Genomic DNA, 17,489 nt, shown 5'->3' with positions numbered 1-17,489 from the left:
CACCCCCAGGACTTCTTCCTGCCCCAAGAGGCCTGGACAAGAGACTTCTTCCTGCCCCAAGCAGGCCTGGACAAGACCTAAGCCCGCATCCCCCACTTCACCTCCCCCCTGAACCCCTGGCAACTACCTCACAGGAGAATGAGCCTACCCAAGTAGCAATGCCCATGGAACATCTGCCTACACTTGTGGAGACGAAGGGTGAAAATGGATATAGGAAAGTGAGCTTCAAGGTAATGTACTCAAACATCGATAGAATTACCAATAAAGCAAGGGAGCTGGCGGAACAGGCACAAGAAGAAAACCCTTATGTAATAGGACTAACGGAAACAAAATTGTCAGAAGTCATAACAGATGCTGTGTTTCCAAAGGACTTCTATATAGTAAGGAAAGAGAGGGAAGGGAGAGGAGGTGGAGGAGTGGCCCTGCTGATAAGGAAGGACTGGAATTTTGATGAGATGGAAATTCCGGGCTGTTACATTTTTAGAGATTACATAACAGGAACTATAACAATGGGTGGACCGAAGATAACAGTGGCAGTCATTTACAACCCTCCACTAAATGACAGAAGACCCAGACAGGAGTTTGATAGGAACAACATGGCAACCATTAATATAATAGAGAGAGCAGCTTCAGTTGCCTGCAGGAATGGATCAAGATTCCTAATCATGAGTGATTTCAACCATGGAAAAATAGACTGGGAGAATGGAGACCCACATGGTGGTGCAAACACGTGGCGAGCTAAACTTTTGGAAGTGGCAACAAGGAACTTTCTAAGCCAGCACGTCAGGGAACCCACAAGAGTAAGAGGCAATGATGAACCAGCTAGACTCGACCTGATATTCACCCTGAATGAGTCAGAAATAAGAGATGTCAAAGTTAAAGCCCCCATAGGAATGAGTGACCACAGTGTATTGACATTTGAGTACTTGGTGGAGGTAGGGATTACCTATCCAAGGATGGGATCGGAAGGGAAAAGACTAAATTACCGAAGAGGAAAATATGACGAGATGAAGAACTTCCTAAGGGGAATACCATGGGAAACAACTTAGAGACAAGACTGTACAGGATATGATGGATTATGTCACCCAGAAGTGCCAGGAAGCTGCAGACAAGTTTATCCTGGTCCAAAAGGAGAAAAACGAAAAGCAACAGAAGAACTGATGGTTCAACCAGGAATGTAAGGTAGCGAAGCAACTGAGTAAAAGAACATGGAGAAACTACAGAAATAACAGAACACCAGAGAGCGGGGAGAGATACCAGAGGGCCAGAAATGAGTACCTCAGAGTGAGGAGGGAAGCAGAGAGACAGTTTGAAAATGACATCGCGAGTAAAGCCAAGACCCAACCAAAACTGCTCCACAGCCACATCAGGAGGAAAACAGCAGTGAAGGAACAAGTGTCTGGCATTCATGAACAAGGTGTGTAGTGGTTGGCTTAGCGAGCATTTGGCCTCTGTTGATGAGGACAATGTGCAATTTTACTTCTGTAACTATAATATATTGGCCATGTTTTATGTTCAAAATTATTTTTAAATGTTTCTCCATGACTAGAAAAAATTACATTCATATTTTTATCATATCTTCAAATAATTGTATAATCTGTCCTTTCCAGAACAAATTAATTGTAATCTTTGTCTTTTATTATACATTAATGTAAAATTCTATTATATATCTGGAAAATAATGTTGTTGTTTTTTAATCTTTACCGTTTCTGTAAGAGGAAAGAACGTCCTTGCAATGTCTGCAAGGACATAGTTTCCTTGCAGACATTGCAAACAAATATAGTTTTTGTTGAGTAGAACAGTAAAGGTGTTTGTGTTGTGGCAGAGGGCGAGGATGGCGGCGGAGGCGCGCCCGTGTCCAACATTCCCTCAGACTACCTCCAGTGTCCCCACTGTGAGCGGCACTTCGGCCCCAAGGCTGCAGACCGTCACATTGACTGGTGCCGCGAGAAGAGCACCAGAGTGCCAAGGTCACCTGCCGACAACCAGGCCGTCGAGCGCCTCAAGTCTCGCACCAAGGTAGGTCACCCTCCACCCTCTCCTCCTCCTCAGGTAGGTCACCCTCCACCCTCTCCTCCTCCTCAGGTAGGTCACCCTCCACCCTCTCCTCCTCCTCAGGTAGGTCACCCTCCACCCTCTCCTCCTCCTCAGGTAGGTCACCCTCCACCCTCTCCTCCTCCTCAGGTAGGTCACCCTCCACCCTCTCCTCCTCCTCAGGTAGGTCACCCTCCACCCTCTCCTACTCCTCAGGTAGGTCACCCTCCACCCTCTCCTCCTCCTCAGGTAGGTCACCCTCTCCTCCTCAGGTAGGTCACCCTCCACCCTCTCCTCCTCCTCAGGTAGGTCACCCTCCACCCTCTCCTCCTCCTCAGGTGGGTCACCCTCCACCCTCTCCTCCTCCTCAGGTAGGTCACCTTCCACCCTCTCCTCCTCCTCAGGTAGGTCACCCTCCACCCTCTCCTCCTCAGGTAGGTCACCCTCCACCCTCTCCTCCTGCCCAGGTAGGTCACCCTCCACCCTCTCCTCCTCCTCAGGTGGGTCACCCTCCACCCTCTCCTCCTCCTCAGGTAGGTCACCCTCCACCCTCTCCTCCTCCTCAGGTAGGTCACCCTCCACCCTCTCCTCCTCCTCAGGTAGGTCACCCTCCACCCTCTCCTCCTGCCCAGGTAGGTCACCCTCCACCCTCTCCTCCTGCCCAGGTAGGTCACCCTCCACCCTCTCCTCCTCCTCAGGTAGGTCACCCTCCACCCTCTCCTCCTGCCCAGGTAGGTCACCCTCCACCCTCTCCTCCTGCCCAGGTAGGTCACCCTCCACCCTCTCCTCCTCCTCAGGTGGGTCACCCTCCACCCTCTCCTCCTCCTCAGGTAGGTCACCCTCCACCCTCTCCTCCTCCTCAGGTAGGTCACCCTCCACCCTCTCCTCCTCCTCAGGTAGGTCACCCTCCACCCTCTCCTCCTCCTCAGGTAGGTCACCCTCCACCCTCTCCTCCTCCTCAGGTAGGTCACCCTCCGCCCTGACGCCATGTAGGTCAAGTGTTGTGGTGTTTTGTTAGGTCGTGGGTTGTGTAGGACCTGGCGAGGTAACGGGTTCCTGGGCGTATGGAGGCACGGGTCGCCTGAGACATGGGTAGAATATATCTGACACTTCCTCTGGATATTGTAGTCATTGGTTCCTGCCGTAAGGTTGGCTTTACACGCCCAGGCTTCGTCCCCCGCTCTCCACCTGCGACTCGGAGCTCATCTGTATGTTTGGGAGGTGAGTGCGCAGACCTGCCGCGGGTGCTTCAAGCTTCGCTGCGTACCTCCTGCTGCTGTTACTGTTGGTAGTGTTGTGGAGGTCTGCCACAGTAGGGTGTGGTGGTGCCTGGCGGGGGAGCCAGGTGTGAGCGTGTACACATGTGGCGCGAGAGACAAGATAACACAATATTACCATGTCATGGAAAATACATCTACGGCGTGCAGGACCCAGAGATCACATCTATAAGTCTCCTGACACGCACGTGTAAACACCTGCTATTGTCAGTCACCACCACTGCCACCATCACCACCATCACCATCACCATCACTAGGAGCACCACCATCACCACCATCACCACCATCACCATCACCATCACCATCACTAGGAGCACCACCATCACCACCATCACCACCATCACCACCATCACCATCACCATCACCATCACTAGGAGCACCACCATCACCACCATCACCACCATCACCACCACCACCACCACCATCACCATCACCATCACCATCACCATCACTAGGAGCACCATCATCACCACAACAGACACTATGACCGCATAACCTAAATTTTTTTTTTTTTTTTTTTGCAAAAATCCTCACTATGCGGTGTCCATTAAAAGTGTAGAGGGTTTATCCCGATAATATCCCGCGCTATGCGGTCACCCATGTTTGGGTCCCAGGGTCTGACCTGGGTGTCCCAGGGTCTGACCTGGGTGTCCCAGGGTCTGACCTGGGTGTCCCAGGGTCTGACCTGGGTGTCCCAGGGTCTGACCTGGGTGTCCCGGGGTCTGACCTGGGTGTCCCGGGGTCTGACCTGGGTGTCCCGGGGTCTGACCTGGGTGTCCCAGGGTCTGACCTGGGTGTCCCGGGGTCTGACCTGGGTGTCCCGGGGTCTGACCTGGGTGTCCCGGGGTCTGACCTGGGTGTCCCAGGGTCTGACCCAGGTGTCCCAGGGTCTGACCTGGGTGTCCCGGGGTCTGACCTGGGTGTCCCGGGGTCTGACCTGGGTGTCCCGGGGTCTGACCTGGGTGTCCCAGGGTCTGACCTGGGTGTCCCAGGGTCTGACCTGGGTGTCCCAGGGTCTGACCTGGGACATCACAGCCAAGTTCTCACATGTTTTTGGGTGAAATTTTGTCATGTCCCAATCTGCCGCGGCGGATTTTAGAGGTTTTACAGGAACAAAAACTCTGCCTTGTTAAGGAATTCTTAAGGAAGAAATACTGTCTTTACTGCAACTGTTTAACAGTAAAGTTAAGGTCAGAGGAAGTCCATCTTCAGAGAATATGTTCATTAGGAGGTTGTTAAGTATTTACCAGTGTCAGGTGTTAGTTCTTGGACCCGGCTCTATACATTTATTGGTGCAGTTTCGTTATTAATAGTTGAATTTCCCTGAAATTCAAAATAATCATATTTGAGACGTAGTAACAAAATAGTTACCGAGTTTCAGCTCCCGTCCTCCGCCTTAGTTCACTCCTACAACACCATTATTAACAGCCACATTTCCATTAGATTTAAAACAGGTGCATTTCCGACGTAGTAAAATACAACAATTTAGTAACCAAGTTCCAGCTCTTGTCCCCGCCTCAGTTGCCTCTTACAACTTTACTAATAACAGTTGAATTTCTTTGATATTTAAAACGGCTGTATTTCGTACGTAGTAAAGGAGATAAAGCTAGTTACCAAGCTCCGGCTCTTGTCCCCCGCCTTAGTTCACTCATATAACTTCGCTATTATCAGATCAATTTCCCCGAAATTTTAAGCAGACGTATTTGGGTAAAACAAGACAAGGTAAGTAACAAGCTCCAGCTCTTGTCCTCCGTCTCTCATAACTTCCTTATTAACAGATAAATTTTCTCGAGATTTAAAACATAGTTATTTCGGACGTAGTAAAATAAAACAATTCAGTTACCAAGCTCCAGCTCTGGTCCTCCGCCTTACTTCTCTCTCGTACCTTCGCTCAGCCCAACTTTCCCGGATTTTAAAATTGCTGTGTTTCGGACATAGAAAACAAGATAAAGTTAGTTACCGAGCTCCGGCTCTCGGCCTCCGCCTTAGTTTGCTCATATAACTTCACCATTAACAGTTATAAAACTTAGTAAGAAAAGAAAACAATGTTACCGAGTTTCAGCTCCTGTCCCCCGCCTTAGTTCACACTTGTGTTTTCGCTATTAGCAGTTAAATTTCTTTAAGATTTAAGATATAGATATTTCAGAGTTATTAAGAAGAAATGAGATAGTTACCAAGCTCTGGTTCATGTCCTCCGCCTTAGTTGTGTGTTCACCAAACTTAGTTATTTCTGAACACGTGAGTTAGTTCTCAGTCATCACGTTTATCACAGTAAACATCTTTCCCAGATCACAGTACACACTCTTTCTAGAAGCCTGGTGCCTCTATCCACCCCTGCCCCCTGTCCTATCACTGTGGGTAAACACCAGTCATTACCCTCCTTCAATACGCGTGTGTGTACTCACCTAGTTGTGCTTGCGGGGGTTGAGCTCTGGCTCTTTGGTCCCGCCTCTCATCCGTCAATCAACAGGTGTACAGGTTCCTGAGCCTATTGGGCTCTATCATATCTACACTTGAAACTGTGTATGGAGTCAGCCTCCACCACATGACTGCCTAATGCATTCCACTTGTTAACTACTCTAACATTGAAAAAGTTCCTTCTAACGTCTCTGTGGCTCATGTGGGTACTCAGTCTCCACCTGTGTCTCGTTGTTCGTGTTCCACCCGTGCTGAAGAGTTTGTCTTTGTGTGTGTGCATACATATGTATGTATGTATGTATGTATGTATGTATGTATGTATGTATGTATGTATGTATGTATGTATGTATGTATGCATGTATGTATGTAGGAATGTATGTATGTATGTATGTATGTATGTATGTATGTATGTATGTATGTATGTATGTATGTATGTATGTATGTATGTATGTATGTATGTATGCATGTATGTATGTAGGAATGTATGTATGTACTCACCAATATGTACTCACCTATATGTGCTTGCAGGATCGAGCATTGACTCTTGGATCCCGCCTTTCTAGCTATCGGTTGTTTACAGCAATGACTCCTGTCCCATTTCCCTATCATACCTAGTTTTAAAAGTATGAATAGTATTTGCTTCCACAACCTGTTCCCCAAGTGCATTCCATTTTTCTACTACTCTCACGCTAAAAGAAAACTTCCTAACATTTCTGTGACTCATCTGAGTTTCCAGTTTCCACCCATGTCCCCTCGTTCTGTTATTATTACGTGTGAACATTTCATCTATTTCCACTTTGTCAATTCCCCTGAGTATTTTATATGTCCCTATCATATCTCCTCTCTCCCTTCTTTTCTCTAGTGTCGTAAGGTTCAGTTCCTTCAGCCGCTCTTCATATCCCATCCCTCGTAGCTCTGGGACAAGCCTCGTCGCAAACCTCTGAACCTTCTCCAGTTTCTTTATGTGTTTCTTCAGGTGGGGGCTCCATGATGGCGCGGCATACTCTAAGACGGGTCTCACGTAGGCAGTGTAAAGCGCCCTAAAAGCTTCCTCATTTAGGTTTCTGAATGAAGTTCTAATTTTCGCCAGTGTAGAGTACGCTGCTGTCGTTATCCTATTTATATGTGCCTCAGGAGTTAGATTAGGTGTCACATCCACTCCCAGGTCTCTTTCTCGAATCGTTACAGGTAGGCTGTTCCCCTTCATTGTGTACTGTCCCTTTGGTCTCCTGTCACCTGATCCCATTTCCATAACTTTACATTTACTGGTGTTAAACTCCAGTAGCCATTTCCCTGACCATCTCTGCAGCCTGTTTAAGTCCTCTTGGAGGATCCTACAATCCTCGTCTGTCACAACTCTTCTCATTAATTTTGCGTCATCTGCAAACATTGACATGTATGATTCCACTCCTGTAAACATATCATTTACGTAAATTAGAAAGAGGATTGGTCCCAGCACCGATCCTTGAGGTACTCCACTTGTTACTGTTCGCCAGTCCGACTTTTCGCCCCTTACCATTACCCTCTGGCTCCTTCCTGTTAGGTAGTTCTTCACCCATACTAGGGCCTTTCCGCTTACTCCTGCCTGCCTCTCAAGTTTGTATAGCAGTCTCATGTGCGGTACCGTATCAAAGGCCTTTTGGCAGTCAAGAAATATGCAGTCTGCCCAGCCTTCTCTGTCCTGCCTTATCCTTGTTACTTTATCATAGAATTCTAAAAGGTTTGTTAGGCATGATTTCCCTGTCCAGAACCCATGTTGGTGCTTGTTTACAAACCCAATGCTCTCCAGGTGCTCAACAAGTCTTAGCCTAATTATTCTTTCAAGTATTTTGCAGGGGATGCTTGTCAGTGATACGGGTCTGTAGTTAAGTGCCTCCTCCCTATCACCCTTTTTGAAAATCGGTACGACATTTGCCTCCTTCCAGCAACTGGGCAATTCTCCCGACATAAGTGACTCATTAAAGATCATTGTCAGAGGCACGCTGAGAGCCTGCGCTGCCTCTTTAAGTATCCACGGTGATACTTTGTCTGGTCCAACAGCTTTATTTGCATCCAGTGTTGTCAACTGTTTCATTACATCCTCTGCTGTCACCTCTATATCTGATAGTCTTTCATCTTGGGTAATCTCTTCTAACAATGGGAGCTGCTCAGGCTCGGTTGTGAACACTTTTTTGCATTCAGTACCTCGCAGATTTCCTTGTCGCTTTCTGTATATGCCCCTTCTGTTTTCCTCAGTCTTGTCACTTGGTCATTTACCGACATCTTCCTTCTTATATGGCTATGTAGTAATTTTGGTTGCTTTTTCGCTTTGACTGCAATATCGTTCTCATAATTTCTTTCCGACACTCGTCTTATGTTAATGTAATCATTCCTAGCTCTGTTACATCTAATCCTGTTGTCCTCTGTCCTTTGTCTTCTGTACTTCCTCCACTCCCTCCTGCTTCTCACCTTTGCTTCCTGACACTGTCTATTAAACCATGGGTTATTATATTCCCTCCTGCTTTTTTCCTTTATTGTTTGAATAAATCTATCTTCAGCCTCCTTGCATTTCAATATGACTTGGTTCATCATACCTTGCACTGTTTTTCCTCTAAGTTCTTCCTCCCACATGCACTATGTGTGCATGTATGTATGTAGGAATGTATGTATGTATGTAAATATACCCTCTCCAAGTATGGTTAACCTGTCGAGAAGTGTCTTATCTCTCTCTCTCCCTCTATTCGTTCCCCGCCCCCACCTGCCTCCTCCTTAATCATCACACCCACGCCTGTCCACTCCCTTATCTACTCCCTCACCCCCACTCTTATCTAACCCCCCTCCCTCACCTCCCCCAGCTCCCATAGCACTTATCCCCCCTCACTCACCCCTTACTCCCCACATATCTCACCCCTCACTCACCGCTTACTCCCCACACATCTCACCCCTCACTCCCCCCTTACTCCCCACACATCTCACCCATCACTCCCCCCTTACTCCCCACACATCTCACCCCTCACTCACCCCTTCCTCCCCACACATCTCACCCCCTCACTCCCCCCTTACTCCCCACACATCTCACCCCTCACTCACCCCTTACTCCCCACACATCTCACCCCCTCACTCCCCCCTTACTCCCCAGACATCTCACCCCTCACTTCCCCTCTCTTTCACTTAATTTCCGAGTTATTTACCGTATTATTCTCATTTCTCCCCATTCTCCATCTGCCTCTATAATGTTGTGATCCTTTCATCTTACTGTATTCTGACAATACTCCACTGTTTATCCCAAACTTCTCCATGTTCTTAAATATTCCTACATGTTCTCTGCACTTCTTATTACACGTTCTTATATGTTCTTTATCTACACGTCACCTGTTCTTTTTACATTATACATGTCCTCATTTACATTATTTATTTTCTCTGTGTTCTTCACACTTACATATTCTCTGTGTTCTTCACATGCACCTACATATTCTCTGTGTTCTTCACACTTACATATTCTCTGTGTTCTTCACATGCACCTACATATTCTCTGTGTTCTTCATACTTACATATTCTCTGTGTTCTTCACATGCACCTACATATTCTCTGTGTTCTTCATACTTACATATTCTCTGTGTTCTTCACATGCACCTACATATTCTCTGTGTTCTTCACATGCACCTACATATTCTCTGTGTTCTTCACATGCACCTACATATTCTCTGTGTTCTTCACACTTACATATTCTCTGTGTTCTTCACATGCACCTACATATTCTCTGTGTTCTTCATACTTACATATTCTCTGTGTTCTTCACATGCACCTACATATTCTCTGTGTTCTTCATACTTACATATTCTCTGTGTTCTTCACATGCACCTACATATTCTCTGTGTTCTTCACATGCACCTACATATTCTCTGTGTTCTTCACATGCACCTACATATTCTCTGTGTTCTTCACATGCACCTACATATTCTCTGTGTTCTTCACATGCACCTACATATTCTCTGTGTTCTTCACATGCACCTACATATTCTCTGTGTTCTTCACATGCACCTACATATTCTCTGTGTTCTTCACATGCACCTACATATTCTCTGTGTTCTTCACACTTACATATTCTCTGTGTTCTTCACATGCACCTACATATTCTCTGTGTTCTTCATACTTACATATTCTCTGTGTTCTTCACATGCACCTACATATTCTCTGTGTTCTTCACATGCACCTACATATTCTCTGTGTTCTTCATACTTACATATTCTCTGTGTTCTTCACATGCACCTACATATTCTCTGTGTTCTTCATACTTACATATTCTCTGTGTTCTTCACATGCACCTACATATTCTCTGTGTTCTTCACATGCACCTACATATTCTCTGTGTTCTTCACATGCACCTACATATTCTCTGTGTTCTTCACATGCACCTACATATTCTCTGTGTTCTTCACATGCACCTACATATTCTCTGTGTTCTTCACATGCACCTACATATTCTCTGTGTTCTTCACATGCACCTACATATTCTCTGTGTTCTTCACATGCACCTACATATTCTCTGTGTTCTTCACATGCACCTACATATTCTCTGTGTTCTTCACATGCACCTACATATTCTCTGTGTTCTTCACATGCACCTACATATTCTCTGTGTTCTTCACATGCACCTACATATTCTCTGTGTTCTTCATACTTACATATTCTCTGTGTTCTTCACATGCACCTACATATTCTCTGTGTTCTTCACATTCACCTACATATTCTCTGTGTTCTTCACATGCACCTACATATTCTCTGTGTTCTTCACATGCACCTACATATTCTCTGTGTTCTTCACATGCACCTACATATTCTCTGTGTTCTTCACATGCACCTACATATTCTCTGTGTTCTTCACATGCACCTACATATTCTCTGTATATTATAGAATAGCTGTACAAATGTTTCTGTTCCAGTAACTAGTTCTTGGTTACATATTATCAACATTGTTACTGTGTCTTAACAACTTTAATTATTTTTTTACAATTTATGGCAACAACAAAGACTTAACTCTGTATTACAAATTACTTATTTTAGTTAGTTGCAAATTATTTAGTGATTTACCTATATTTATTTGCAAAAACTATGACAGTATATTTCTCTTTATCAGCTTAATACTTCTTACTAACACTGTTCTTAAACTAAACTACTATCTATGTAGTAACAAATTTACTAAGACTTTCTTATTATTCCACATGTTAACTAAGAATACACTCAAGAATAGTTTAAGATATCATCTTTACATTATTTCTCAACTAACAGTAATCTTTCGTAAAGTAACTAAATTATTGAAGGTTAGTTCTTCACAAAACCTTTCTTATCAAAATTTTTTCGTACATGGAAGGAAACATTCAAAGACATATTTATGCTTCAAATGTTACTCTTGTGTTATGTTTATGCTCACAAGTACACACTCAAGAGACATCAAGGATAGTATGAATACTCTTCGAGACATCAAGGATAGTTTCAGAGACATCAATGATACACTCAGAGCCATCAGGGACATTCTCTAAGACATCGTCACACATTAAAGACTCGAAGACATCTTTACACAACAATAATACGTTCTGATATAATTGAATTAACATTTGTACTCTTTAAGCCGTCTTTATATAAATATGATGCACTCTAAGAACTGCATTAAATCAACTCTCACTGTAGGGTCAAGTCAGTCAAGGGTCACATTTAAATAGTCATGTTTCTGCATCATATGTAAACTATTGTTTGTGTTACACATACTAACACACATCGTTATGTAGTCACAATCAACTTAAAGTATTATTGGAAACTAAACATGTAAAACTTTTCATAACATTTGTAACATTTTGTATTGATGTAACGTCCATTAAGCAGTAGTTTTTCTCCGTCATATATATATATATATATTATTAAGAAAAATTATTTTTTACCACAGACATAACTTGTAATGTATCTTGTTAGTACAGTAACTTTCCATAACTTATTATTATATATTTATGAGAAAACTTTCTATCAACTTAATATAAAGGTACATGTAACTTCCCATACCTACCTGACTTAACTTACCTAACTTTCATAACATAACTTCCATTACCCATCCTGTCCTACCTACCCTGACTTACCTAACATCACCTAACTGATGTAACTTAACATAACTTTCATAACCTAACCTACCTGACAAACTTGCACATACAAACTTACTCAAGCACTTCCACCAACTTGTACCTTCAAACACAGACCTGCATACACACCTGCTTGTATACAAACATGTGCAATTGCACTCACAAACTTACACATTTACAAAATCTTACTCAAATACTCAGTTCACTAACTTACTCCATATCTCTAATATTCTACGTAAAGTGGTGTTTAAGGATTCTTCACTTACGTAACTCAACAACCCTAACCTAACCCAGCAACCCTAACCTAACCCAGGAACCCTAACCTAACCCAGCAACCCTAACCTAACCCAACAACCCTAACCTAACCCAACAACCCTAACCTAACCTTAATTCCATATATTTTTTACTTATACATTATCCATCCAACATTTTAAGCACATCTTAGCCTAACACTCCCTACTTAACCTTTGCTTATTTTATATTTCCTCACACTTTTAAAATAATTTATAGGAAAGTCTATTTACGACATGTAGTCTTAAGACCTTTATCTGGCTAAGTCTTCACACTCGTTACTTTGGTGTTAATTCTCCCATGTATTCAATAACCAATGTTGGGTTTGTGTTTTATACCCATTATGTGCTGGACTTTTATGTTGAAGGTCTTGAATGGTCTTAAAATTGGGTGTTTGAGCATTTAAGGGTTTTTGTTATATATAAGTGTTTAATTATTTACAAGGGTTATATATTAAAGATGGACGTTTATACAATTCAAGAGTTATTTGTTCTTGATGGGTTATGTAAGCATTTTCACAGGAAATTGTTATACATAAGCGTTTGTTCATTTTCAATGGATATTAGTTAGAGATATGTGTTCATGCATTTCAAGGGATATTTGTTAAAGATGGGGGTGAACAGAGAACATGTAAGAATATTTAAGAACATGGAGCACGTGTACCAAGAAGTGCAGAGAACATGTAAGAATAATTAGGAACATAGAGAAGTTGGGGATAAACACTGGAGTATTGCCAAGGTACGGTAAGGTGATTATCAGTAATAGCTGTTGTTACAAGAGTCTTGGAGGGTAGGGTACGTGTAGGAGGGCAGGGTACGCCTTGGAGAGCAGGGTACGTGTAGGAGGGCAGGGTACGTGTAGGAGGGCAGGGTACGCCTAGGAGAGCAGGGTACGTGTAGGAGGGCAGGGTACGTGTAGGAGGGCAGGGTACGTGTAGGAGGGCAGGGTACGCCTAGGAGAGCAGGGTACGTGTAGGAGGGCAGGGTACGTGTAGGAGGGCAGGGTACGTGTAGGAGGGCAGGGTACGTGTAGGAGGGCAGGGTACGTGTAGGAGGGCAGGGTACGTGTAGGAGGGCAGGGTACGTGTAGGAGGGCAGGGTACGTGTAGGAGGGCAGGGTACGTGTAGGAGGGCAGGGTACGTGTAGGAGGGAAGGGTACGTGTAGGAGAGCAGGGTACGTGTAGGAGAGCAGGGTACGTGTAGGAGGGCAGGGTACGTGTAGGAGGGAAGGGTACGTGTAGGAGGGAAGGGTACGTGTAGGAGAGCAGGGTACGTGTAGGAGAGCAGGGTACGTGTAGGAGGGAAGGGTACGTGTAGGAGAGCAGGGTACGTGTAGGAGGGAAGGGTACGTGTAGGAGGGAAGGGTACGTGTAGGAGAGCAGGGTACGTGTAGGAGAGCAGGGTACGTGTAGGAGGGCAGGGTACGTGTAGGAGGGCAGGGTACGTGTAGGAGGGCAGGGTACGTGTAGGAGGGCAGGGTACGTGTAGGAGGGCAGGGTACGTGTAGGAAGGCAGGGTACGTGTAGCAGGGCAGGGTACGTGTAGGAGGGCAGGGTACGTGTAGGAGGGCAGGGTACGTGTAGGAGGGCAGGGTACGTGTAGGAGGGCAGGGTACGTGTAGGAAGGCAGGGTACGTGTAGCAGGGCAGGGTACGTGTAGGAGGGCAGGGTACGTGTAGGAGGGCAGGGTACGTGTAGGAGGGAAGGGTACGTGTAGGAGGGAAGGGTACGTGTAGGAAGGAAGGGTACGTGTAGGAGGGCAGGGTACGTGTAGGAGGGCAGGGTACGTGTAGGAGGACAGGGTACGTGTAGGAGGGCAGGGTACGTTTAGGAGGGCAGGGTACGTGTAGGAGGGCAGGGTACGTGTAGGAGGGCAGGGTACGTTTAGGAGGGCAGGGTACGTGTAGGAGGGCAGGGTACGTGTAGGAGGGCAGGGTACGTGTAGGAGGGCAGGGTACGTTTAGGAGGGCAGGGTACGTGTAGGAGGGCAGGGTACGCTTAGGAGGGCAGGGTACGTGTAGGAGGGCAGGGTACGTGTAGGAGGGCAGGGTACGACTTGGAGAGCAGGGTACGCCTTGGAGAGCAGGGTACGCCTTGGAGAGCAGGGTACGCCTTGGAGAGCAGGGTACGCCTTGGAGAGCAGGGTACGTCTTGGAGAGCAGGGTACGCCTTGGAGAGCAGGGTACGTCTTGGAGAGCAGGGTACGCCTTGGAGAGCAGGGTACGCCTTGGAGAGCAGGGTACGCCTTGGAGAGCAGGGTACGCCTTGGAGAGCAGGGTACGCCTTGGAGAGCAGGGTACGTCTTGGAGAGCAGGGTACGCCTTGGAGAGCAGGGTACGCCTTGGAGAGCAGGGTACGCCTTGGAGAGCAGGGTACGCCTTGGAGAGCAGGGTTCGTCTTGGAGAGCAGGGTACGCCTAGGAGAGCAGGGTACGCCTAGGAGGGCAGGGTACGCCTTGGAGAGCAGGGTACGCCTTGGAGAGCAGGGTACGCCTTGGAGAGCAGGGTACGCCTTGGAGAGCAGAGTACGTCTTGGAGAGCAGGGTACGTCTTGGAGAGCAGGGTACGCCTTGGAGAGCAGGGTACGCCTTGGAGAGCAGGGTACGCCTAGGAGGGCAGGGTACGCCTTGGAGAGCAGGGTACGCCTTGGAGAGCAGGGTACGCCTTGGAGAGCAGGGTACGCCTTGGAGAGCAGGGTACGCCTTGGAGAGCAGGGTACGTCTTGGAGAGCAGGGTACGCCTTGGAGAGCAGGGTACGCCTTGGAGAGCAGAGTACGTCTTGGAGAGCAGGGTACGTCTTGGAGAGCAGGGTACGCATTGGAGAGCAGGGTACGCCTTGGAGAGCAGGGTACGCCTAGGAGGGCAGGGTACGCCTTGGAGAGCAGGGTACGCCTTGGAGAGCAGGGTACGCCTTGGAGAGCAGGGTACGTCTTGGAGAGCAGGGTACGTCTTGGAGAGCAGGGTACGCCTTGGAGAGCAGGGTACGCCTTGGAGAGCAGGGTACGCCTAGGAGGGCAGGGTACGCCTTGGAGAGCAGGGTACGTCTTGGAGAGCAGGGTACGCCTTGGAGAGCAGGGTACGCCTAGGAGAGCAGGGTACGCCTAGGAGGGCAGGGTACGCCTTGGAGAGCAGGGTACGTCTTGGAGAGCAGGGTACGCCTAGGAGGGCAGGGTACGCCTTGGAGAGCAGGATACGTCTAGGAGAGCAGGATACGCCTAGGAGAGCAGGGTACGCCTTGGAGAGCAGGGTACGCCTTGGAAGGCAGGGTACGCCTTGGAGAGCAGGGTACGCCTTGGAGAGCAGAGTACGTCTTGGAGAGCAGGGTACGCCTAGGAGAGCAGGGTACGCCTTGGAGGGCAGGGTACGCCTTGGAAGGCAGGGTACGCCTTGGAAGGCAGGGTACGCCTTGGAGAGCAGGGTACGCCTTGGAGAGCAGGGTACGCCTAGGAGAGCAGGGTATGCCTTGAAAGGCAAGGTACGCCTTGGAAGGCAGGGTACGCCTAGGAGAGCAGGGTACGCCTTGAAAGGCAGGGTACGCCTTGGAAGGCAGGGTACGTCTTGGAAGGCAGGGTACGCCTTGGAAGGCAGGGTACGCCTTGGAAGGCAGGGTACGCCTTGGAAGGCAGGGTACGCCTAGGAGAGCAGGGAATGCCTTGGAAGGCAGGGTACGCCTAGGAGGGCAGGGTACGCCTTGGAGGGCAGGGTACGCCTTGGAAGGCAGGGTACGCCTAGGAGAGCAGGGAATGCCTTGGAAGGCAGGGTACGCCTAGGAGGGCAGGGTACGCCTAGGAGGGCAGGGTACGCCTTGGAAGGCAGGGTACGCCTAGGAGAGCAGGGAATGCCTTGGAAGGCAGGATACGCCTAGGAGGGCAGGGTACGCCTAGGAGGGCAGGGTACGCCTTGGAAGGCAGGGTACGCCTTGGAAGGCAGGGTACGCCTAGTAGAGCAGGGAATGCCTTGGAAGGCAGTGTACGCCTAGGAGGGCAGGGTACGCCTAGGAGGGCAGGGTACGCCTTGGAAGGCAGGGTACGCCTAGGAGAGCAGGGTACGCCTTGGAAGGCAGGGTACGCCTTGGAAGGCAGGGTACGCCTTGGAAGGCAGGGTACGCCTTGGAAGGCAGGGTACGCCTTGGAAGGCAGGGTACGCCTTGGAAGGCAGGGTACGCCTTGGAAGGCAGGGTACGCCTAGGAGAGCAGGGAATGCCTTGGAAGGCAGGGTACGCCTAGGAGGGCAGGGTACGCCTAGGAGGGCAGGGTACGCCTTGGAAGGCAGGGTACGCCTAGGAGAGCAGGGAATGCCTTGGAGAGCAGGGTACTACCCGGACCAATGATTTGTCCTGACGTGGCCCACTCAGCCACTGAGAGGCAGCTGTCGAGACCATGAAAAGTCAAATGATGGATGACATGCGCAGCGTCCACTTGCTCCCTTATTATTGTCTCCACGAGGCGGCAGATATGGACCACACCGTCACCAAGACGTGCGCGCGTCGTCTTAATGTTAGCAGAAATATATATGTACACGTCCTCAATATATATGTCTGCTGTGTAATCATGGCTGAGGTAGGTGTGCTCACCCGTCTGTCGCTACACTGTCTACGACAGTCACCGTCCCGCCCGTGTAAACTGAAGGAGTAGTGGTTGACGAGACGGATAAGGGACCAGACGAGGCAAGGATGACCTGTAATATGGGACAGTCGAGGAAAAGTGTTCCTTCGCCTCAAGTCCTTGGAACGTGCACAATGGCAACGCCGCCTTTGTTGTTGTCGTAGTATTGTGTTAGATTATGAACGACTAGACGCTTTGTAACGACGAGTCTCATTGGTCTAGACACCACCCACGTGTTTACATAATTCACTCTGCCATCTATCGGAAAGTATTATAGCGCAGTGGATAAACTTTAGTAGACATAGATTTGTGAGCAAGGGAGAGGGCTCCACATGTGTGCTCATGAGTCTCGACCGTTCGTGTCAATAATATAACGTCTGAGAATGTTACGTAATGGTTCTTGTAGCAGACCACGTGACGTCACACACAAAATGTTGGCTCCATTTATAATTGGGTTACAAACATTTATATATGCGAATAAAATATATATACATCATACCAATAATGGCATCAAGAACTAATTACACATCGATGTTAGACATAGTGAGGAGAATAATAAAGTATTATAATTCATTAACATATAATATTTGTGAGAGTTAGAAGACAAAGTGTAATGAATAGTGACTATGTGACTTTTGTCTTGACTTCCTCACAACAACTAGTATTACCTTAATGTTATAATGACTACATTATATAATAGTATCCATAGTTGACCAAGTAATTACCTGAGAGAGAGGGAGACACACACACACACACACAC

At 47.4% G+C, this 17,489-nt stretch overlaps 1 protein-coding gene across 1 annotated transcript in view; it reads left to right on the top strand.

Moving 5' to 3' along the window:
- LOC123745203 (serine/arginine repetitive matrix protein 2) overlaps positions 1 to 17,489 on the top strand; it is a 213,202-nt gene that overhangs the window by 65,858 nt on the left and 129,855 nt on the right. The window contains 1 exon segment of the mRNA XM_069300861.1: positions 1,828 to 2,019. Coding sequence (XP_069156962.1) covers positions 1,828 to 2,019 — 192 coding nt within the window.

The sequence above is a fragment of the Procambarus clarkii genome, chromosome 44, assembly GCF_040958095.1.
Source record: "Procambarus clarkii isolate CNS0578487 chromosome 44, FALCON_Pclarkii_2.0, whole genome shotgun sequence".
NCBI lineage: Eukaryota > Metazoa > Arthropoda > Malacostraca > Decapoda > Cambaridae > Procambarus > Procambarus clarkii.
The sequence above is the reverse complement of the archived record's forward strand: the minus strand, read 5'-3'. Positions and strand labels throughout refer to the sequence as shown.